This window comes from Pelodiscus sinensis, chromosome 17 (assembly GCF_052426305.1).
Source record: "Pelodiscus sinensis isolate ZL-2025 chromosome 17, ASM5242630v1, whole genome shotgun sequence".
NCBI classification, from domain to species: Eukaryota; Metazoa; Chordata; order Testudines; family Trionychidae; genus Pelodiscus; species Pelodiscus sinensis.
Window position 1 is genome coordinate 20,920,243 of NC_143068.1, and position 21,842 is coordinate 20,942,084.

The following is a 21,842-nucleotide window of genomic DNA, read 5'->3' on the forward strand; positions in this document are numbered from 1 at the left end:
TATCTAGGGAAGTAGTGGAGTCTCCATCCCTAGAGGTGTTTAAGTCTCGGCTTGACCAAGCCCTGGCCGGGTTGATTTAATTGGGATTGGTCCTGCCTTGGGCAGGGGGCTGGACTTGATGACTTTCTGAGGTCTCTTCCAGCTCTATGATTCTATTATTCCTCATAGCCAGTTTCCACCCGCAGACCTTCACGCACTCCCCCCCCCCCCCACACACACACACCCTGCCTTGCTCCTGCACCCTCCCCACTGGCTAGAGATCCTTCCCCCAGCCCACTCCTGCACCCTCCCTCCTGGCCACACACTGCACCTTCCCTTGCTCTTGTCCCCGCCCCCTAGCCAAACACCCTACTCCCAGCCTACTCCTGCACCCTACCTCCTGCCCAGACCTTGTATCCTCACCCTCTCCTGCATCCCACCTCCTACCCAGATCCTGCACCCCCATCCCTGTCGCACTTGCTGGCAACCCTGTCCCGCACACTGAACCCCTCATTTTTATCTCCACCCCAGAGCCTAAGGGGGCCACAAAATCCACTAATCCCAGAACACCAGAAGATTAAATGTAGCCTATAGGAAGCCCTGAACCTCAGTACTCCCTGTTCCTCCTACTCGCCTCGTGGAGCTGGAGCGCCAGGGGAGTGGTGTCTCAGTTGGGGGCCACATCAGTGAGGGCTGGCAGTTTTGGGGAGAGTTTTTTTGCTTCTCACTTGTGTGGTCCCCAACTGATTTTTCTGGGGGTCGGTGGCCCGCAGCATAAAAAGAAGTTCCCCACCCCTACCATAAATAAATAAAACATTGAAACCTTTTGTGTTGGACATAAATCAATATTTTACTTCATTTAAAATGAAGTTTGATAAACTAACATGAGAAAGTTAAAACGCCTAATCTGTTTAATAATTTAAATTAAACTGTTCTCCCTAGCCACAGTACTAGCAAAATGGCTTGAGTGTAATTATGTAATTAACAACAAGTTTCCATTAGCAACTGGTAGTCCGCAGAAAGGTTTGCACTGAGCCAGGTAGGCCACAAGCCAAAAAGTTTGAGAACCACTGCTCTAGAAGATAGTGTGCGTGCCCAAGAAAAGTCGGAATGTGTAAGTGGCAGTATTAAGCCAATAGAAAATAGAGGAAATAGTATGAGAGTTAATTGGGCATGAGTGAGGCTGGAGGAGGGGATACAGGAAGGTTGTAAAACTCCAGAAACTAGACCACACCACAGGAATAAAGTAAGAGCCCAGCTTTACTAGGATCAAAGCTAAAGAATCCACATTCTTCAGAACATACTTGTGGTGAGATTATATTATCCTTCTATTGCCATAGCTGCCCTCCTTAACCTAAAATATAAAAAAGTTGGCAAGTTGCTCAACTCTGGGATGCTTGTGTTCTGTTATATGCTATCATTGTTTGGCTTGTGGTAAGCCAGTTTTGAGAGGGCATGCTTTATAAATTACAGTTATTTTGGAGGGTAACATAATTAGCAAACATAAGACGATAATCACACTGCTTTAATAATGGATCTAAATTACATTCTTTATGTGGACCAGGCTATAAGTGATTTATAGAGTACTTAATTACAATTGTGCCCTCTGACTTGTAGGCTAAGTCTTATATTTATAATATTTATATATAAAAATATTCACATCAATTATTGCTGTGAGAGCTCAAATTTAGGGCCAGGGCCTGCAAATAACAAAACCTTAATGACTAACTTCACTGTCCCTGCTATATACATGCTTAAAGTTACTTTCATTTGAAAATGTTTAACATTTCATTTGAAAGTCTCTTATTTTCTCAGGCTCCCTTCACATATGATTTTTTCTTTCAGAAAACACACTTCCAGCAAGTGGCCATGGAAAATAAACAGATTTACAAAGGAAGTCACTTCTGTTTGCACATCACTTAAGTATAATTTTATAGGCATTGCTATAGTTGGGGGTTGGGAGCATGGAATATTGGCCACCCAATTTGAAAACTTCAGGCAGGTACAGAATTTGCTCCAATCCCTGACCTCACATGAGGACCCAATGGCCTGACTGGAGCTGACCCCCAAATACAGAAGTCAAACTATATCTTTAGGGTACTGTCACATACACCTAGAATAGCGTGTCTCAAACTTTTTGGCCCACGGATCACCTGGTTCAAAGCAAACCTTTCCGTGGACCACCAGTTGCTAATGGAATCTCACCCTTAATTACATAATTACACCCGAGCCATTTTGCTAGGGAGAATGGTTTAATTTAAATTATTAAACAAATTAGGTATTTTATCATTCTCATGTTAGTTTATCAAACTTCATTATAAATAAAGTAAAATATTAATTTATGTCCAATACCAAAGGTTTCATTGTTTTCTTTATTTATGGAAGGAGCGGGGAACCTTTTTTGGGTTGGGGGCCACTGACCCACAGAAAAATCAGTTGGAGACCACACAAGTGAGAAGCAAAAAAACTCCTCCAAGAAATCCCAATCCTCACTGATGTTGTCCCCAACTGAGACACCTCACTCTGGTGCTCCAGCCTCATAGGGTGAGGTGAAGAGACATGGAGGACTGAGGTTCAAGGTTTCCCCTAGGCCAGATTTATTTACTTTTCTGGGGTTCCAGAGTTAGGGGATTTTGTAGACCCCCTTAGGCTCTGTGCTGGGGACAAAAATGAAGGGGAGCAACAGCAAAGGAGGAAGAAGCATGTGGCCAGTAGGGAGGGTGCAAGAGCAATGGTGGATGCTAGAGCAGGGTGGCGGTATGTGTTTGGCCAGGGGCAAGGTGCAGGAGGAAAGGAGAGTGCAGGAGCTAAAGAGGGTGCAATAGCAGGCAGGGAGTAGGGTGTCTGGCCAGGAGGGAGGGTGCAGAGCAGGGATGGGTAATAATTTTTGATGAGGAGGCCACTAAGAATTTGGTAAGTGACTGAGGGCCACATTCTACCATTATCAATGGAGGAGGTGCAGGGATTTGGGATGGAGGTTGGGTGAAGAAGGGACCTTGGGATAAGGAATTGGGATGTGGGAGGAAATCACAGAATCATAGAACACTAGAACTAGTGACCCAGAGAGGTAATCGAATCCAGTCCCCTGCCCTCACGGCAGGATCCAGTACCATCTCTAGACCATCCCTGATAGACATCTATCTAACCTGCTCTTAAATATCTCCAGAGATGGAGATTCTACAACCTCCCTAGGCAACTTATTCCAGTGTTTAATCACCCTGACAGTTAGGAAGTTTTTTCTAATGTCCAACCTAAACCTCCCTTGCTGCAGTTTAAGCCCATTGCTTCTTGTCCTATCCTCAGAGGCCAAGGAAAACGATTTTTCTCATTCCTCCTTGGGACACTCTTTTAGATACCTGAAGACTGCTATCATGTCCCCTCTCAGTCTTCTCCTTTCCAAACTAAACAAGCCCAATTCTTTCAGGGTTCCTTCATAGGTCATGTTCTCTAGACCTTTCATCATTCTTGTTTCTCTTCTCTGGATCTTCTCCAATTTCTCCACATCTTTCTTGAAATATGGCACCCAGAACTGGCCACAATATTCCAATGGAGGCCTAATCAACGCAGTGTGGAGCAGAAGAATGACTGCTCGTGTCTTACTCACAAAACTTGCTCACAAAGGGAGTTTGAGTGAAGGAGAGGATTGTGCTCTGGTGCTATGGAGTGGGTTGAGGAGGGGGTCCAGTCTTTGGGAGGGAAGTGTAACCACGGTGGATTGGGATGCAGGGTCTGGGAGGGGGTTGTGACCTGAGGTGGGGCATAGGAGGAGATGCAGAGTCTTGCAAGGTATATGGGGGCTGGAGCAGGAATGCAGAAGGTTTGGGTTACATGGGGTAGGGAGGCAGAGAGTTAGGGGAGGGTGGGGCTGGGATGCCACAGACAGACTCTGGCTGGGAGACCTTACCTGGCTCCCAGCCAGCAGCCCAGCAGGTTCCTTATCCAGGGTTCCTGCCTTCCAGCCCCTGTACATGCTCAGAGCAATTGCAGGAGCCATGTTTACTGCTCTGAACTGAACGCTGTGAGCCCCAGGGGATGAGGAAGTAGGGGCACTTTACATGCTGCCTGTCCTGCAAACTGGCAGCTGCTATTGGCCGGAAATGACCAATAGAAGCGACTGGTGGTGGGGGCAGCATGAGAAGCCTCCCCCCCTCCCTTGAGGCTCTCAGGATTCAGAAACACTCACGTGGCCCTGCAGCCAGCTTCACTGAGTACCGAGTGGGTGCAGGAGCAAGCTGGGCGCATGGGGTCTGAGAGGGAGCTGGGAATGAGGAGGTATGGGGGGGATGCTTACCTGGCTCCCCGCCCTGGTGGGTCCCAGGTATGGGCTCCCACTGGTCACAACTCCAGCCAACGAGAGCAGCAGGGAAAGCCCGTCATTACGCTGGTGTTCCCCCAGCAAGCTGGGCTGGAGGGAAGTGAGAAACCGCAGCGTGGAGCCACTTGTTCTGCCTCTCTCCTTTGAGCCGGTCTGGCAGCGGCGGGGCTTTCTTACACTCCCTCCCCTGGCGGGGAAAGCCTGTCATTATGCTGCTGTTCCCCTAGCTGACCTGGGCATAGATTTTTGAGTGACACAGGGCAAATCCCTTAATCTTTCTGTATCCCAATTCCTCATCTGTAAGATTATGGATAACAACATTTCCTTTCTCTCACCTTTGGTCTCTCTGGTTTATTTACATTGTATGTTCTCTGGGGCAGGGACTATCCCTTACTAAGTGTTAATAAATAGAGCGTCTAGCAGAATAGGACCCCAATTTTCATAGAGTATTAATTAAATACAATTATTATTAATAGTAACAATCTAGACATATTTAAAGACATAGACTCAGTTCAAAAGTGAAATTTTTGTACCCATTCAGAGTTATTATGCAAACGTAACAACTGGACAAGATGAAAAATATACCTGTGCAAATACATAATTTTGTATTCGCATCCGTAGATATCCACATCCATTAACCCGTGGATATAATGCAGATATTCATGGATTTGCAGGGCTCTAATTATAAATTCCCCAAGCCACTTTTCCCACAGTGGCATTTAGAAAAATCATTCTCTCTCTTAGGCATCAGAAATAAGTTGGTTAGCCCATCAGCCGAAGTAGATGAATGAAGACTAAAGCTTTGTCTACACTTCAAAGTTTAAAACACAGCCACAGCAGCACTGCAACATCAAACATTAAACTGAGTGGCCACAGTATGAGTGCTGGGAGAGAGTTCTCCCAGCACTCTATGTAAATCACCTCTGCGACAGAAGCAGCCTGGTGCACACAGGCACTTTATAGTGCTATTACTTGCTGTGATCAGGGGAGGGGAGAGAGGTTCATAATCCTGAGCCAGAAAGTTATATGTTGTATATTGGGGTTGTAGCTATAGATCGTGTTGTTACAGTAACTAAGGGTACGTCTAGACTACATGCCTCTGTCGCCAGAGGCATGTAGATTAGGCTACCCGACATAGGAAAATGAAGCGGCGATTTAAATAATCGACGCTTCATTTAAATTTACATGGCTGCTGCGCTGAGCCGACAAACAGCCGATCAGCTGTTTGTTGGCTCAGCACGATTGTCGACACCTGAGCGTCCAGACTTCAAAGGTATTGTCGACCACCCAGTTAAACCTACCGGGATGAGGTTTACCTGAGTGGTCGACAAATACCTTTGATGTCGCCACCCGCGCGTCCAGACTATCGCGCTGAGCCGACAAACAGCTGATCGGCTGTTTGTTGGCTCAGTGCGGCAGCCATGTAAATTTAAATGAAGCGGCGATTATTTAAATCGCCGCTTCATTTTACAGTAAAACTCCGATGGTCCGGCATCTGACGGTCCGGCACTCCTGATGGTCTGGCACCATCAGGAACCCGGAAGTGCTCCAGGCAGCCGGACCATTGGAGCTGCTCTGCCCCCAGCTTCCCCAATTCAGCCGCTGCTAAAACTGACCAGCGCTGAATCCGGGAAGCAGGGGGCAGAACAGCTGGAGTGCTGCCGGGTAGGTCCAGTAGCGCTGCCCCTCGGGGCTGCGGGACCAACCCAGCAGCACCCCAGCTGTCCCGGATTCAGCCGCTGCTGAAATTGACCAGCGGCTGACTCCAGGAAGCCCGAGACAGAGCTGCTCTGCCCCCGCTTCCTGGAATCAGCCGCTGGTCAGTTTCAGCAGCAGCTGACTTGGGTACACCTGGGACAGAGCAGCTGGGGTGCTGCTGGGTTGGTCCCCGCAGCGCCGAGGTTTGGCGCTACCAGACCAACCCAGCAGCGCCCCAGCTGCTCTGTCCCAGGCGTCCCGATTCAGCCGCTGCTGAAACTGACCAGGGCTGACTCCAGGAAGCCCGGGGCAGAGCAGCTTTGCCTCTGGCTTTCTGGAGTCAGCTGCTGATAAGTTTCAGCAGCAGCTGACTTGGGGACACCTGGGGCAGAGCAGCTGGGGTGCTGCTGGGTTGGTCCAGTAGCGCCGCTCCTCGGTGCTGTGGGACCAACCCAGCAGCCTTCCAGCTGCTCTGCCCCAGGCGTCCTGATTCTGACCAGGGCTGACTCCAGAAAGCCCGGGGCAGAGCAGCTCTGCCTCTGGCTTTCTGGAGTCAGCCGCTGATCAGTATCAGCAGCGGCTGTCTTGGGGACACCTGGGGCAGAGCAGCTGGGGTGCTGCTGGGTTGGTCCAGTAGTGCCGAGGAGCGGCGCTGCGGGATCAACCCGTCAGCACCACAGCTGCTCTGCCCCAGGCGTCCCCAAGAGCAGCTGGGGTGCTGACGGGTTGGTCTCGCTGCGCCAAGGGTCGGCGCTACCGGACCAACCCAGCAGCACCCCAGCTGCTCTGCTGCAGGCGCCCCCGATTCAGCCGCTGCTGAAACTGACCAGCAGCGGCTGAATCGGGGACTCCTGGGGCAGAGCTGGACTATCAGAAGGGAGGGCTATGAGGGGGTCTGGGGTAGCATCCCCCCACACCACCCCAGACCCCTCACAGCCCCCCCTTCTGATAGTCCGGCATATCTGATAATCTGGCACCCCCTGGGTCCTAAAGGTGCCAGATTATCGGAAGTTTACTGTACTATGTCGGGTAGCCTAATCTACATGCCTCTGGTGACAGAGGCATGTAGTCTAGACGTACCCTAAGTTAGGTCACTAGGGGTCAGGGTTGCCAGATACTTTCACAAAAAATACCGAACGTGGTAAGGAAAAAAAAATTGGATGAGAAAAAAAACGCACACACAAAAAAATGAGTCACTGCGCCTTTAAATCCCTCTGCTTCCTGCTCCAGATGAGGCAAGGGAGGAATGTCCCAAGCGGCCTTCTGTCCAAGAAAAACAGAAAATACTGGACATTTTATATGTCCAGTATTTTCTGTTTTTTTTACCGGACAGAGGCCGCAAATACCGGACTGTCCGGGCCAATACCGGACACCTGGTAACCCTACTTGGGGTCAGCCCAGCTTGTTTGGGCTGGTTCTAGTTAGTTCTGTGTTATGGAATAAATGGACACTTGCAACTGCTCAAGCTTTCTGTTTCCAGTGATTTCTTTCTAAACTGTGGCACTCCAAACGATATAACATTATAGTGCTGTAAAGTGCCAATGTAGACTTGGCCAAAGTTAATCAGCTGCTGTTCTAAAGATAACATTACAATTTTAATGGAAAGGGAACTGCCTATTTTATTCCTACTAAGTGTAATGAGAAAGTCTCAAAATTCATAGAAGGAAAGCATCATCAATAATTGTCATGCTCCTGACAACTGGCATAACTATACCTTTAATATTACTTGAAAGCTGTCATTTCAAAGAAAATGGAAGACATTCATATCTGTAAGGGACCGGCACTCACTGCTATAAAGTCCAATGCAATGATGCTGTAAGCCAAGGCATGGAGTTATAAGTAAGTGAGAAGCAAGGAAATATAGGAAAGTTTCTTTCTATATATTTTAAGGGATACTTTTAACTCAAGTCATGCAAACACGTTTGCTGACAATGTTATTAACTTAACTGTATACTATGAAAGATAACTTGTAAAGGATTTTTAAATGAGCTTGTGCTTCTTTTACTTCTTTATGATGGACAATAAAATCCCGAAAGAAGGGTTTTTGGGGGGGTTTTTAATACATTTCAGAAATATCTCAGGTTTTAATGGAGGATTTCTGGGATGTTCATGGAGAACTCTTACACCCTAACAGAAGGACTGGCAGCCTCAGCTATTTAACAAGAGCTTATATTTATCTAAAATGTTAGGCACTGGCATTTAATAGGTCTTAACAAAACAAACTATTATATTGAAAGAATTTTTAAAGTTACTTCTTAATATTTCAGGCTTTCTTCCTTTTCTGCATTTCTCTCAGATGCGGTGATTGATTGGCAGACAGATAGATCAGACCAAGCTAATTTCACTTTCAAAAGGATAGTTGGTTTCACTTTCAAATTCCCAATGCTGCAATAGTTGGATATAAGGGAGCATTTATTGGTTGTTGTTTTTTAAAGCAACTGTTTCCATGGCATTTAATAAAAAGTCATGGAAACCTTTTTATTTGTTTTATATCTTGCAGAAAACAGGGGATGTTGTGAAGGCCAAAAATAAAACTCGGTTCAAAAAAGAATTACATAAGTTCATGAAGGATACCTCCATCAGTGGCTAATTTGGCAAGTGGTCAGGGATGCAACCCCATGCTCTGGGTTCCCTAACCCTACAGCTGCTAGAAGCTGGGCCTGAGGATAGATCACTGAATAAACTGTTGTGTTTTCTTCACTTCTCCTGAAAGATCTAGCATTAACCTCTGCCGGAAGACAGTATACTGGGCTAGATGGATCACTCATCTGATGCACTATGGACATTCTTATGTTCTTAACTGCTTTACAAAACAAAAATTTCATGCTGCATCTGAACAGAAATTTCCCTTTAAAAAGGTTTGGTTTTTTAAAAAGTGGGTGATAAGGTAAAGCATCAAATGCAAATATTGCAGCGAATGGCTTTTTCCTTCCTTATGTACTTTCAAAACTACTTTTATCCTTGTTTCCACATATTGAATGCAGTTTTGGCTGTGAGAGAAGGGTATATTTTGTACCGAAGTTCTAGTGGCTATCGTGTGGTTTTGAATTCCCACAGTATTGCTCTGGCAGGCCAGATAACACTGGGATCACATGCTAGAGAAGGTTTTCAGTATTGCCAACTCCAAACATTCAAAAATATGAACCGCACGCCCACCCCAAAACTGGCTTGAAAACCAGAGATTTTAAAAAATAAGTGTTGGGTTCTTTATATTTTCCTACTGAGGTTTGGGGACCACAAAGGTAACAATTTTGTGCTTTTCTCTATAACCATGAAGTCTTGAAATGTACAGCTTTCATTTTAAAAAAAAGTAATTCTCCATAATCACAGGAATTCAGGAGCAAGGGCTTTTAGAAAACATCAAATATCATGAGATCCTTGACAAAGTTGTGAAAGTTGGCAATGCTGAGTTTTGATCCACTGGGAAAAAGAAAAGGTATTGACCCTTTACAACCAGAATTCTAATATTTTCTATAACACAATTCTTCTCTCTCTCTTGGCTAGTGGAAGAATCCCATTCAGCCAAAGGCACGGGTGAAGTCTTTAGCTAAAAGGTATAAAATGAACCAGAAACCACCAGATTCTCCCTTGCAGAGCCAAAGCTCTGCTTTTCTTCTGCAGGTATATGAATTGCACAGGCGAAGGCATTTCTTTTACTCCAATTTCCGAGAGAGCTCTTTTGGAGTGATATTATATAGTAGAATCTGTCATTTTTGTACACAACTGTCTGAATAATATGTTCCACAGATTGGAGAACTATTGAGAATTTATAAGTAATTGACAGTTTAAAGAGGCGGGGGGGAAGGAGGAATGGAAAACACAAAGAGTACTGCTCAAATAAGAGTACTGCAAATGTTGGGAACGTTTTAACACTTTCTGAAATCACTAGTAAAACTATTTCCTACACTGTGTGAGAGAGAGAGATTGCACAGATACACCCATCGAATGTGGCAGAAGATTAAAAGAAAATGAAGCGAGTTTAGCTGCATTTTTTGACACAGACATTGGAGATACTATACGGTTATCTTCTCAGAAGAACTTGCACATATAGGACTGAAATTTAGAGTAATAAAACTCTCTGAAAGCTACAGAAGCCTGCACAGAACAACTGACCTCTGCTTTAGCAATTCTGAAAATTTCATGGGATTCCAATACTCCACACGAGTACTTAAGATCACAAGCAAATTGCTTCAGATTGTTTTGCTGAAGGATCATAAAGCAAAAGTAAAGAAGCAGCTTCTATATTCAGCCTGCTTGGAGGGAAGGGTTATAATAAACCCTGTAAACCAGTAACAAAAATTAGTATGCAGTCAAACACCTAAGGTTCCTAACTGTATGACCAGAGCTCAGTCCTCGAAGAGCTCTTCAGCTTATGGCAATAGAGATGCTCAACAGTTTATCAGGGCCAGAACATAACACCTGGAGAGTTCTGACATGCCATACAGGCAAGAACCCAGATGGCTCATTCTTCCCACCTATAAAGAACTTGGGTACAAATTCTTTTCTCTCAGCTGTTACTCTCATCCTCCAGATCCAAATCAAACACAGATCCCTGTTCCTGGAAAAGAAAGAGCATGTTGTGCTTAAGGAACTAGATTAAAACTCCAAAGATCTTGGCTCTGTCTATAGCTGTGCCTATATATTACTGGGAAAGTCACTTAAGCTCTCTATGCATCAGTTCTCAGCTTGTGAAACAAGGAAAGGAAGACTTCTCTGTTTGTCAATGGTGCTGAGACGATAAATTCACTGATATTCATAAAGGGCTCCAATAATATGGTGATGAGGAACATAAAATCTCTCTAAAAAGGGAGAGGAATTCACTACCTTCCACGCCTTAACAGAAGCTCTGTTCTACCACACCTACTAGCATCACCCCAGGCATGCCCTTGGAGTGCAAAAGCTTCAGAGGGGTAGCCGAATTAGTCTGTACAGCATAAACTTAAAAAACAACAAAAAGGCTGGTAGCACTTTAAAGACTAACAAAACAAGTAGATGGAGGTACGAGCTTTTGTGGGCACAGCAAGTTATACTGCAAAGTGCTAACAATAGCATGCACGAAATTAAGTAGTTCTGTCACATTTTTAGGGATAGCAGAATATGTAAGTCTCCATCTATTTCCTGCCTGGCCCTGGCCCTTTCCTCTCCTCTCCAACAAGCCCTGACCTGTTCCTAACATGAGAAGAGAACAGTATCAGTGCTAGGGATATGAATGTTTAACTGATTAACTGGTGGGGGCTGGAGCAGTTGCCCATCTGCTGCAGGCTAAGGGCCTGCTCCAGCCCTGCAGGGGGCCCACTGAGGACAGGAGCTGCCAGGCACCCCGAAAGCAGGGCTACTCCAGACTAGCCAGTTCAGCTCCTGCCTCCGGCAGGTGGACCACTGCAGCCCAGCAATTAGGCAACTCCAACCGGCTGGATCTGCCCCACTTCTTGAATACCCAGAAAACAGAGCCATGAAACTAACCATTCACTGCCTCAAATGCAGATCCAATGATGCAAAAGGCAAACATCTTAACAAGTTGAAACAAAATACAGGACTATGTAGCACTTTAAAGACTAACAAGATGGTTTATTAGGTGATGAGCTTTCGTGGGCCAGACCCACTTCCTCAGATCAAATAGTGGAAGAAAATTGTCACAACCATATATACCAAAGGATACAATTAAAAAAAATGAACACATATGAAAAGGACAAATCAAATTCCAGAACAGAAGGGGGATGGGGAGGGGGAGAAGGTAAATGTCTGTGAGCTAATGATATTAGAGGTGATAATTGGGGAAGCTATCTTTGTAATGGGTAAGATAATTAGATTCTTTATTCAGACCCAGGTGTAAAGTGTTGAATTTAAGCATGAATAACAGTTCAGAGGATTCTCTTTCAAGTGAAGTCTCAAAAGGCTTTTGAAGCAGGATGCAGATAATTAAGTCATTGAGACAATGTCCTTTCCAGTTGAAATGGCAAGAAACTGTTTTTTCTTGACAATTTTCTTCTACTATTTGATCTGAGGAAGTGGGTCTGGCCCACGAAAGCTCATCACCTAATAAACCATCTTGTTAGTCTTTAAAGTGCTACATAGTCCTGTATTTTGTTTCAGCTACACCAGACTAACACGGCTACATTTCTATCATCTTAACAAGTTGTTGTGCAATGAATAGTACCAGTCCTGGATGGAAGAGCCTAAACTAACAGTTTGAATGTTACTGTTACCACAGCTGCCCCTTGGAATCTAACAGCAAAGAGAGAGAGAATGAGATTTTCCTTACACTTAACAGTGTGTATATTTAATTTAAAAGCAGGGAAACAATAGATGGAATGCACTGTCTATTCCAGCAAAGAGAAAGAGGAAAAGCCTGATTTTTGTTTAGAGAAATGTAGCATGTGTAACCCTTCTCTATTCCTTCCTGGGTCAGAGTAAGTCTGGGCAACCTGCTATTTCAGAACCTGTCAAACATGTTAAACTTGCCTGTAACATTCATCCACACTGCAGGAACCCAGAAATAGAGCCTGGCTTCCACCTTTCCTATCTTTGAAAATCTTATCACAGGGCTCAGCCACTGTTGTGCCTTGGCTGCTGGAAGATTCAAGTCTCACTCAGTTGAAGGAGTGGTGGTAATCCCAGATCATGCACATTTGTCTTTCAGTGGCAACAGGCCCCAGCATAGAGAACTGCTAAATGTGTCAAGTTGTTGCAATGGGCTCTTCTAGAATGGCAGAGAGGAAGCGATGGCAGTGATATGGGGAGCAGCAAACATGCAGGAAGAAGGAAGTGGCAAGTTGGAGCTTTGGGTTTCCGACAGGGAGTGAACTGGCATACTCTGAAATTCCCACTTGAGACACCAAAACAAGACTTCATTGGCAGAACATCTTCATAGTGAGATGATCCCTATCCTTTCCTGCATGTTACAATCAAAGTGATTTAGTTTATGAAGACATGCAAATACTTGACGTTGGGGTTCAGTGTGACCAACCCATTGAAACAAACTGCCTAGTTCTCAAAGCTGTTGTTCAAAGCTGACTGCAAACTCAAGCAGCTATCGTTACATCAGGTTCAAAACATGAAGTGAGTGTAAGTCTTCTTTGCAACCACAAGCACGAGGGACTTTTCATTTAGCGTATGTTTTCACTTATTTAAATAAGTGCCCAGAAAAAAGAACAAGTTTGCCATGACGTGACCCAGTTTGACTTCTGGATGTAGAAAGAGAGAACCTCAATGTTGTGTTAAGCATCCCAGCTATGTATATTTTGCTGAATGTACGTGTTTCCCCATTGTAAGAGACTGTTGCTTATCACTTTAACAAATTTTAACCATTTGGACTGAAATCTTCCACAAGCTGGTCCTCTGTGCCAGGCTGATTTATTTATTTTTAAATAGCAGAAATAATTCAGCCATTTCAGCAAATTAAATCAGGCCAAAAACGTTGCTTTGCCCATGTTAAAAAATGCTCAGAACCATTGCGTAGAGAAGCCCTTGCAGCTCCATAGTTTGGAGGTGAGATCTGAAATCATGCTGGTGTCAGAGATGTGCCTTTTATTGTTTCTACAAGAAACTGATCCATAATCCTCTGCACAATCACAGTTGATTCTCTGCTGAGCATGTGTCGTTAGAGTTTGGCAGCTATGTTTTCTGCAGATTCCACCTATAGTCAGCATGCTCTGTTCCCTGAGAGCTTCTATGCACTGACCAGACTGCATATATGCCATTCCTACAATGCGACTGGGCATGCTCCATCCCAGCGTGGCAGAGACTAAGCAGGATTTTCCCTGCAACTTCAGGTGGGCTGCTGTGGCACTGAAAACAGAAACCGTAAGGCAGATTGTCCCTCTTGTGCTCTCAATGCTGCCCTGGCTGACAGATAAGCAGCAGAGAGGAGGAGGAGGAAACACCCTTTCAGCTAGGGTCACAAAATGGATTAGGAGGAAAGGTAGAGCGAGCAGATTATTACAAGGAGCCTGATGAAGGAAGAGTGGGAAACAGAGAATACCAGAACAGCCTGACAAGGAAACTGGGTGCTGGGAGGGAGGGAACTAGGACAGGGAGTAACAGCACATGTGAGGCATGGAAGGACAGATCAAACAAAGAGCCAGAGAGGATAGAGATGAAGATTAGAACTAACTGGGCAAGGAGACTGATACAGAGCGAGGGGAAGAAGACTGGGAGCTAGAGCCGGAATTGGACAATAAGCTGGGGGAGAAGGATGAAGACAGGGAGAAGAAAAGAGGGATAGAAGGCATTAGGTATAGGGGGAAGAGTATCTGTGCCCACTATAGCACAATTCCTTCCAGAGCCTGGAAAGGAAACCCAGATTCCCGAGTCTCAACATCCTTCTATTGTCAACAAATATCACCGAAACTGCCCCCTGGCAAAGAGCACATGCCTCATCCTACTCTTGTGCAGATGCACAGAAGATGACAAATCTATGGACAGGATGAAATTCCAACACAAGGTGCTTTCATCCGAAGATGACACATAGATTTTACAAGCTAGATATATGTATGCACACACACAAGGGAACAGTTCCATTCAGCCTTCATCAAATGCGAGCATCTCTCAGATTTAACACAAAAACTATATAACCCACTTTCAGGACTTTGTAGCTACTCAATTTCACTACAAGAAATAATAATTCTTCTATTTTGCATTGGTTAGTTATAATCAATTATCCAGTGTAGTATTTACAACACTTTCAACAAATATCAAACCTACTGTCTAGGCCATGCTGGTGTTGGGATGGTAGAGGGAAGAGTATTTTTGCATAACTTTCCCCATAAGCTATAACTAGCTTTCAAACACTCACGTTTTTAAAAGAAGGTATAGTCACAGACTGAAGTATTCTGCGAACAGCATGAGACACTGAGCTGTGGTCCCTCTCCACTTGAAGCACTTGTTCTTCTAGGAAAGAGACATGGCGTCCAACCATTTTAACAAATGCCTGTGGGAGGGGACAAAAATATCCAATGAAAATTATTAGCAGCTGCTTACTTGTTTTTAATACTATTATAGCTACTGTTCCAGAGTCAAATAAACTGCTTCAACAAGATAACAGAATGCACTATTACTAATCGGAGTATAAAAAGGGATGTATTTTCAAACATGGATTCTAATTTTCCACCTATATGCAGTAAAATGAGTGATTACTCATGGGGCAAATGATTCAGCACTATTTTTTTCCAATATGCTTCAAATGCACAGTTTTGCTCCTCATTTGCACACAGACTAGACGAGTCACTTGCATACTGGCTGAAAATCTGACCATAGACATCCAACTATACTATCTACTGGCACCTGCAAACTGGATGGTTAGAAGACTAAACTCTTGCATTTATAATTAGTTATGGATAGAAAACTGCAGAGGCAAAATAATTATTATTAATCTTAGTGACTGGACAAGGATCTCTGAACTTCTGGCTATGACATCCTCTAATTTTTTGTGGAATCCTGTTGTAAGAAGTGATGGGCACAGAAGGGTTCTAGGTGAAAGATCACTACATCTGGATCCATAAAACAGTGAAATACCAAATCCATCTCATGCAGAGAAACAAAGTTTCCATATAGCAAGGACAGAATAAGTCCTACTAGACCCAGGGTGTCCAACCAGTTCTGAAGCTAATAGCCAGTATAATGGCAACTGCTATAGCAAAACAGCCACACTCAACTAGTCCAATAGCCACATTGTTTGAGCCAATTAGCCATACTCAACCAGCCAAATTGCCACATGAGGTTAGTGGCAAGTGTGTTGGACACCACGGTACTAGACATCCAAAAATGCCAAGTCAGGGCAGTCAAGAAAAAAATAGTTCCCACCGAATATAGCATTTCTCTTTACCTGCAGCTGAGTGACACTCAAAGGTGTGAAATTTTTTTCTCTCTTTGTAAATATCAAATAAAATAATACATCAATTCCCATATGATCCTTTCAGCTGAATGACCCCACTGGTCAGCATAAGCTTCAGACCCACATTAGAACTGGCTTTTGGGGGGGAAAAAAACCCTGATCCATGTAGCCAAATGATCACAACATACTGACCACTAATATCCAAATTCCACTGTAATACTCTCCCACATACACATAAAATGCTATAAGGTAAAGTTAAAATGACTGTCTTAATTGTAAGATCTCTGTAGCACACTTAGTTTCCTTCTCTTGAGAATCCATTTTATATTTTGCTGAATTAAGGCTCTGAAGAGTAGCTCTAGTCTGAAAATAAATCTCACACAAATCACACCTTCTTTCTTATTCAACAAATAGTATGTGTATTCTAAGTTGGAGCTGCTCAGTTTAGTGGCAAAAGTGAAGTTTTTGTCTATTTTTTTACTCCTGTTACTCTTGCAGAGCTACAGGAGAAAGAGATGGAGTCCTCTCCCTGCTTGTATATAACCACAGAATTATCAATTCAGTTCCTGCTACACCTTGGCGATGTCTACACTGGCACGATCTTGCGCCAGAGCTATGCAAATGAGGCTAAGCATGGAATATTGTCGAGCCTCATTTGCATATCTAATGAGCTGCCATTTTTGTGGAAGAGGCTCTTGCGCAAGAAGGAGTTGTCTACATTGCCCTTTCTTGTGCAAGAAAAACCCTCTTGCGCAATGCCGCTACACTGATTATTTTCAGGAAAAACGGCATTGCGCAAGACGGTTTTTCTTGCGCAAGAAGGGACCGTGTAGACAGCTCCTTGCGCAAGAGACTCTTCCGCAAAAATGGCGGCTCATTATATATGCAAATGAGGCTCAGTGATATTCCATGCTTAGCCTCATTTGCATAGCTCTGGCACAAGATCGCGCCAGTGTAGACATAGCCCTTGGCAAACTCCAGATGGCAAAGCTGCTGCACAGGTGTCACTGAGGGCAGAATTTTGGCCTGCAGAATCTTTTAGTACTGGTTATAACACTTGAGCCAGAAAGACCCTGAATTCATGTGATGAAATGACGGTACTGATTCTACTGACTGGAGATAAAACAAAATAAGGGGCAGCACAGGTATCACCTGGATGTAAAATTACTGTCCATCATGAAAATAATAGCATCAACTACCCATTTGCCCTGAAAAGTGTTTTCTAGGACCAAAAGCAAGTCAAGAAACAAATCTCAGATTGTGGTCCCTGGCAAAAAATAAGAGGCAATGCAAGTCTGGTTTTGAAATTATTTTCAGTTCAAATTAAACACTGTAGTTTAACATCAATAAAGTAGCAGCAGGTAAAAGAAGAGTTCCTCACTGTTAGAGAGAGGGAGTGGGAGTCGGTGGCTTTGTCATTTACTTGACTTATTTTTATGCAAGATTCTAGAGCAAAGATTTGCTAAGACAGGAGCCCAAGTAAACTTTGGGTTAGATTTTCTAAAGCGCCAAAGGAATTCAGCACCAGATTCCCACAGATGGTCAGTTTCAGCACCTAAGTCCATAAGGCACTTTTTCAAAATTACACCCTAAGTCAGTATTCAGGTGCCTCCCTGATTTTCAAAAGAGTTGGGAAACCAATAGCTCTTTCAGAGGTTGGGATACTCAGCACTTTTGAAAATCAGGAAGATGCCTAATTATCCTAGAAGCCCATTAGACTCCAACTTTTGAAATTTTTATCCTGAAGCTCAGTGCCTCAGTTTCTCTATCTGTAAAATAGGAGCACTATCTACCAGCTTCACCATGCTGTAGCTAGATATAAAACACTTCAAGGCCCTTGGATGAATGGTGACATAAAATACAATTACAATTAGTAAAGGAATTACAAAGTGTAGTGTTATAAGCTACAAAAAGTTTGCTTTGGAAAACACAGTGCCTTAAATACAATAAAATCAATTGCTATTCCTGCCCACAACAATAAGCTTCATTGAGGGAGGTAGACGTTGTTTTGCTACTTTGCACAAGGGATGAGCTCGAAGCTTGAGACCTGCCCATCTTTAAATTGATAAAACAAACATTTAGCTTTTTCACTTCTCCACATCAGTTAAAAGTAAAATTTAACATTTGTGATTTATCTTGTCATGTTTTAATTATATTCATCTCAGAGGCAACCCTACCCTGACACTGTAATTTTAATATAGTGCTTACTAAATATGGTGAGGACATCATCTTAGTGAGTCATACTGGCTTCCCTCATACAGCAAGCACTAAAATGCTTCAGAAGAGTGGAGTACAGATCCATCTTTTACACAATTACACAAGACTTATCAACAATCTGTAACTGATGGACTTTTTTTTTTTTTTTTTTTAAACAATGAACTCTATGGCATAAATACCCATACAAGGCATAAAACCTAAATCAGCGATGGGCAACCTAGGCTAGATAGAGGGCCCCAAGACTGTTGTAACCAAGACAGTCTCCTGAGATAGTGCAGCTTTGCTAGCTGCACTTGTGTACCTAGAATTTGTGGGGTGGGCCCACAGTGCTTTAATTGGCTGCAGAGAGAGCACGTCTCTCTCAGTTGTCATTGTTGTATGCAATCAGCACACACCTCACTTCACATGCCCTTAGAACATAAGAACGGCCGTACTGGGTCAGACCAAAGGTCCTTCTAGCCCAGTATCCTGTCTACTGACAGTGGCCAGCACCAGGTGCCCCAGAGAGGGTGGACTGAAGACAATGATCAAGCGATTTGTCTCCTGCCATCTCTCTCCAGCCTCTGACAAACAGAGGCCAAGGACACCATTTTATACCCTGGCTAATAGCCTTTTATGGACCTAACCTCCATGAAATTATCTAGCTTCTCTTTAAACTCTATTATAGTCCTAGCCTTCACAGCCTCCTCTGGCAAGGAGTTCCACAGGTTGACTACACGCTGTGTGAAGAAGAACTTTCTTTTATTCGTTTTAAACCTGCTACCCATTAATTTCATTTGGTGTCCTCTAGTTCTTCTATTTAGGGAACTAATAAATAACTTTTCTTTATCGGCCCTCTCCACACCACTCATGATTTTATAGACCTCTATCATATCCCCCCTCAGTCTCCTCTTTTCTAAACTGGAAAGTCCCAGTCTCTTTAACCTCTCTTCATATGGGACCCATTCCAGACCCCTAATCATTTTAGTTGCCCTTTTCTGAACCCATTCCAAGGCCAAAATATCTTTTTTGAGGTGAGGAGACCACATCTGTACACAGTATTCCAGATGTGGGCGTACCATAGTTTATACAGGGGCAGTAAGATATTCTGTGTCTTATTTTCTATCCCTTTCCTAATAATTCCTAGCATCCTATTTGCCTTTTTGACCGCCGCTGCACACTGCATGGAAGTTTTCAGAGAACTGTCCACGATAACTCCAAGATCTCTTTCCTGATTTGTCATAGCCAAATTAGCCCCCATCATACTGTACGTATAGTTGGGGTTATTTTTCCCAATGTGCATTACTTTACACTTATCCACATTAAATTTCATTTGCCATTTTGTTGCCCAATCACTCAGTTTGGTGAGATCTTCTTAGAGTCCCTCACAGTCTGCTTCTGTCTTGACTATCCTAAACAGTTTTGTATCATCTGCAAACTTTACTACCTCACTGCTTACCCCTTTCTCCAGATCATTTATGAATAAGTTGAAAAGGATTGGTCCCAGAACTGACCCTTGGGGGACACCACTAGTTACCCCTCTCCAATCTGAAAATTTACCATTTATTCTACCCTTTGTTTCCTGTCTTTTAACCAGTTCTCAATCCAAGAAAGGACCTTCCTCTTATCCCGTGGCCATGTAATTTACACAAGAGCCTTTGGTGAGGGACCTTGTCAAAGGCTTTCTGAAAATCCAAGTATACTATATCTACTGGATCCCCCTTATCCGCATGCTTGTTAACCCCTTCAAAGAACTCTAATAGATTAGTAAGACAGGATTTCCCTTTACAGAAACCATGTTGACTTTTGTCCAACAAATTATGTTCTTCTACCTGCTTCACAATTTTATTCTTTACTATTGTTTCGACTAATTTGCCCGGTACTGAAGTTAGACTTACCGGTCTGTAATTGCCAGGATCGCCTCTAGAGCCCTTTTTAAATATTTCTGTCACGTTGGCTACCTTCCAGTCATTAGGTACGGAAGCCCATTTAAAGGATAGGTTACAAACCACAGATAATAGCTCAGCAATTTCCCATCTGAGTTCTTTTAGAACCCTTGGATGAATGCCATCCGGTCCCGGAGATTTGTTAACATTAAGTTTTTCTATTTGTTCCAAAACCTCCTCTAATGACACTTCAATCCGGGACAGATCCTTAGATTCACCACCCACAAAGGACGGTGCAGATTCGGGAATCTCCCCAATGTCCTCAGCCGTGAAGACTGAAGCAAAGGAATCATTTAGTTTCTCTGCAATGGCTTTATCGTCCTTGATTGCTCCTTTTATAGCTTGATCATCTAGGGGACCCACAGGTTTTTTAGCAGGCTTCCTGCTTCTAATGTACTTAAAAAACATTTTGTTATTTCTTTTTGAGTTTTTGGCTAGCTGTTCCTCAAAATCTTTTTTCGCTTTTCTTATTACATTTTTACACTTGATTTGACAATGTTTATGTTCCTTTCTATTTATCTCACTAGGATTGGACTTCCACTTCTTCAGAGATACCTTTTTGTCCTTGCTTTACATGTGTGTCACTTTAGTAATACTGGTAGGAAAACACCTCAGTGGACAAAAAACATCGGAATCTGGCAATCTTGCATGTGCATAACTAAACAAAATGTCTCCTTGGCCACACATAGAAACCCAGTTGGCTGCAGGTTTCCCACCACTGCCTTAAAATCTAATACTAGGAGTCCGTGAATCAGAAATGAAATCATTCTTTAAGGCCTCAGTCCCGGAAATACATATATATGTGCTCTTTTTTCAGGCAAGAATCCCACTGTTATAAAACAAACAAGCAAACAAAAACATACAGACTAAGGAAACAGAATTAACTGCACACATGAGCACTCCACCCAAAACCAGAGGAAGGGCAACCCCAAAAACACATTTCCTCCCCGAAGAATAAAAATCTTGGTGTAACAAACCTCTAATTTATCAACTTTGGCATAGATGTTGTTCATTTCTACCACCTTAGCTTTAATGAGTGGAATGGTCTCGTCCAGGAGCTGGGATGTATCGTTTCTAATCTGCACAAAAAAAAAGAAAGTATCTTACAACACAAAGCATCGTCGTGATAAATACACAGCAACTCAACAGCAATTTTCACCTGACATTTCAAAGCAGAAGCATTGGTAGGACAAGACATAATGGCCTTAATGCAGCAAACTAAATTAAGATTAGATATTAGGAAAAACATTCTAATTGTAAGGGAAGTTAAGTTCTGGAATAGTCTTTGAAGGGAGATTTTGGAATCCCCATCATAGGAGTTTTCAAAAAATAGGGTAGACAAACACCTGTCAGGTATAGTCTAGAACTGTAGATTTATTTCTTCCTGGTTCACTGCAGGGGTCAGGTCTTCATGATCTCTTGATGTTCCTTCCAGCCCAACATTTCTATGATTAATTAAGTAAATTACAAAGCGCCCCACTGAGACAACTATTGTTCTCCCCAGGATACAAATGAAACAAGCAAAGAAGTTATGAGTCTTTCCCCAGACACTAAGGCTGTGTCCAGACTCGGGTTTTTTCGAAAAAAGTAGCCTTTTTTCGAAAAAACGTCACCTGCGTCTAGACTGCAGCCGCGTTCTTTCGAAATTAAATCGAAAGAACGCGGCTTTTCTTTCGACGGCGGTAAACCTCATTCCACGAGGAAGAACGCCTTTTTCAACGGAGATCCGTCGAAAATAAGTGAGTGTGGACGGGGGGAGGCCTTTTTTTCGAAAATATTGGCCTCCAGGAAGAAGCCCTGGTGGACAATCTGGGGCATGGGTTGCATGTCTGTGGTTCCTGTCTGCAGCCATTTCTTAAAGGGACAGGCACCCTCA

General features: G+C 43.5%; 1 protein-coding gene across 3 annotated transcripts in view; it reads right to left on the minus strand.

Moving 5' to 3' along the window:
• The window catches only part of BCAS4 (breast carcinoma amplified sequence 4), a 105,166-nt gene that overhangs the window by 54,509 nt on the left and 28,815 nt on the right, over window positions 1-21,842 (minus strand). For all 3 annotated transcript variants that reach the window (XM_075901199.2, XM_089769681.1, XM_089769680.1), the window contains exons 3-4: window positions 20,944-21,045; window positions 14,787-14,921 (exon numbers count right to left, since the gene is read on the minus strand). In XM_075901199.2, the coding sequence (XP_075757314.2) occupies window positions 14,787-14,921; window positions 20,944-21,045 (237 nt within the window). The remainder of the gene's footprint in view (window positions 1-14,786; window positions 14,922-20,943; window positions 21,046-21,842) is intronic.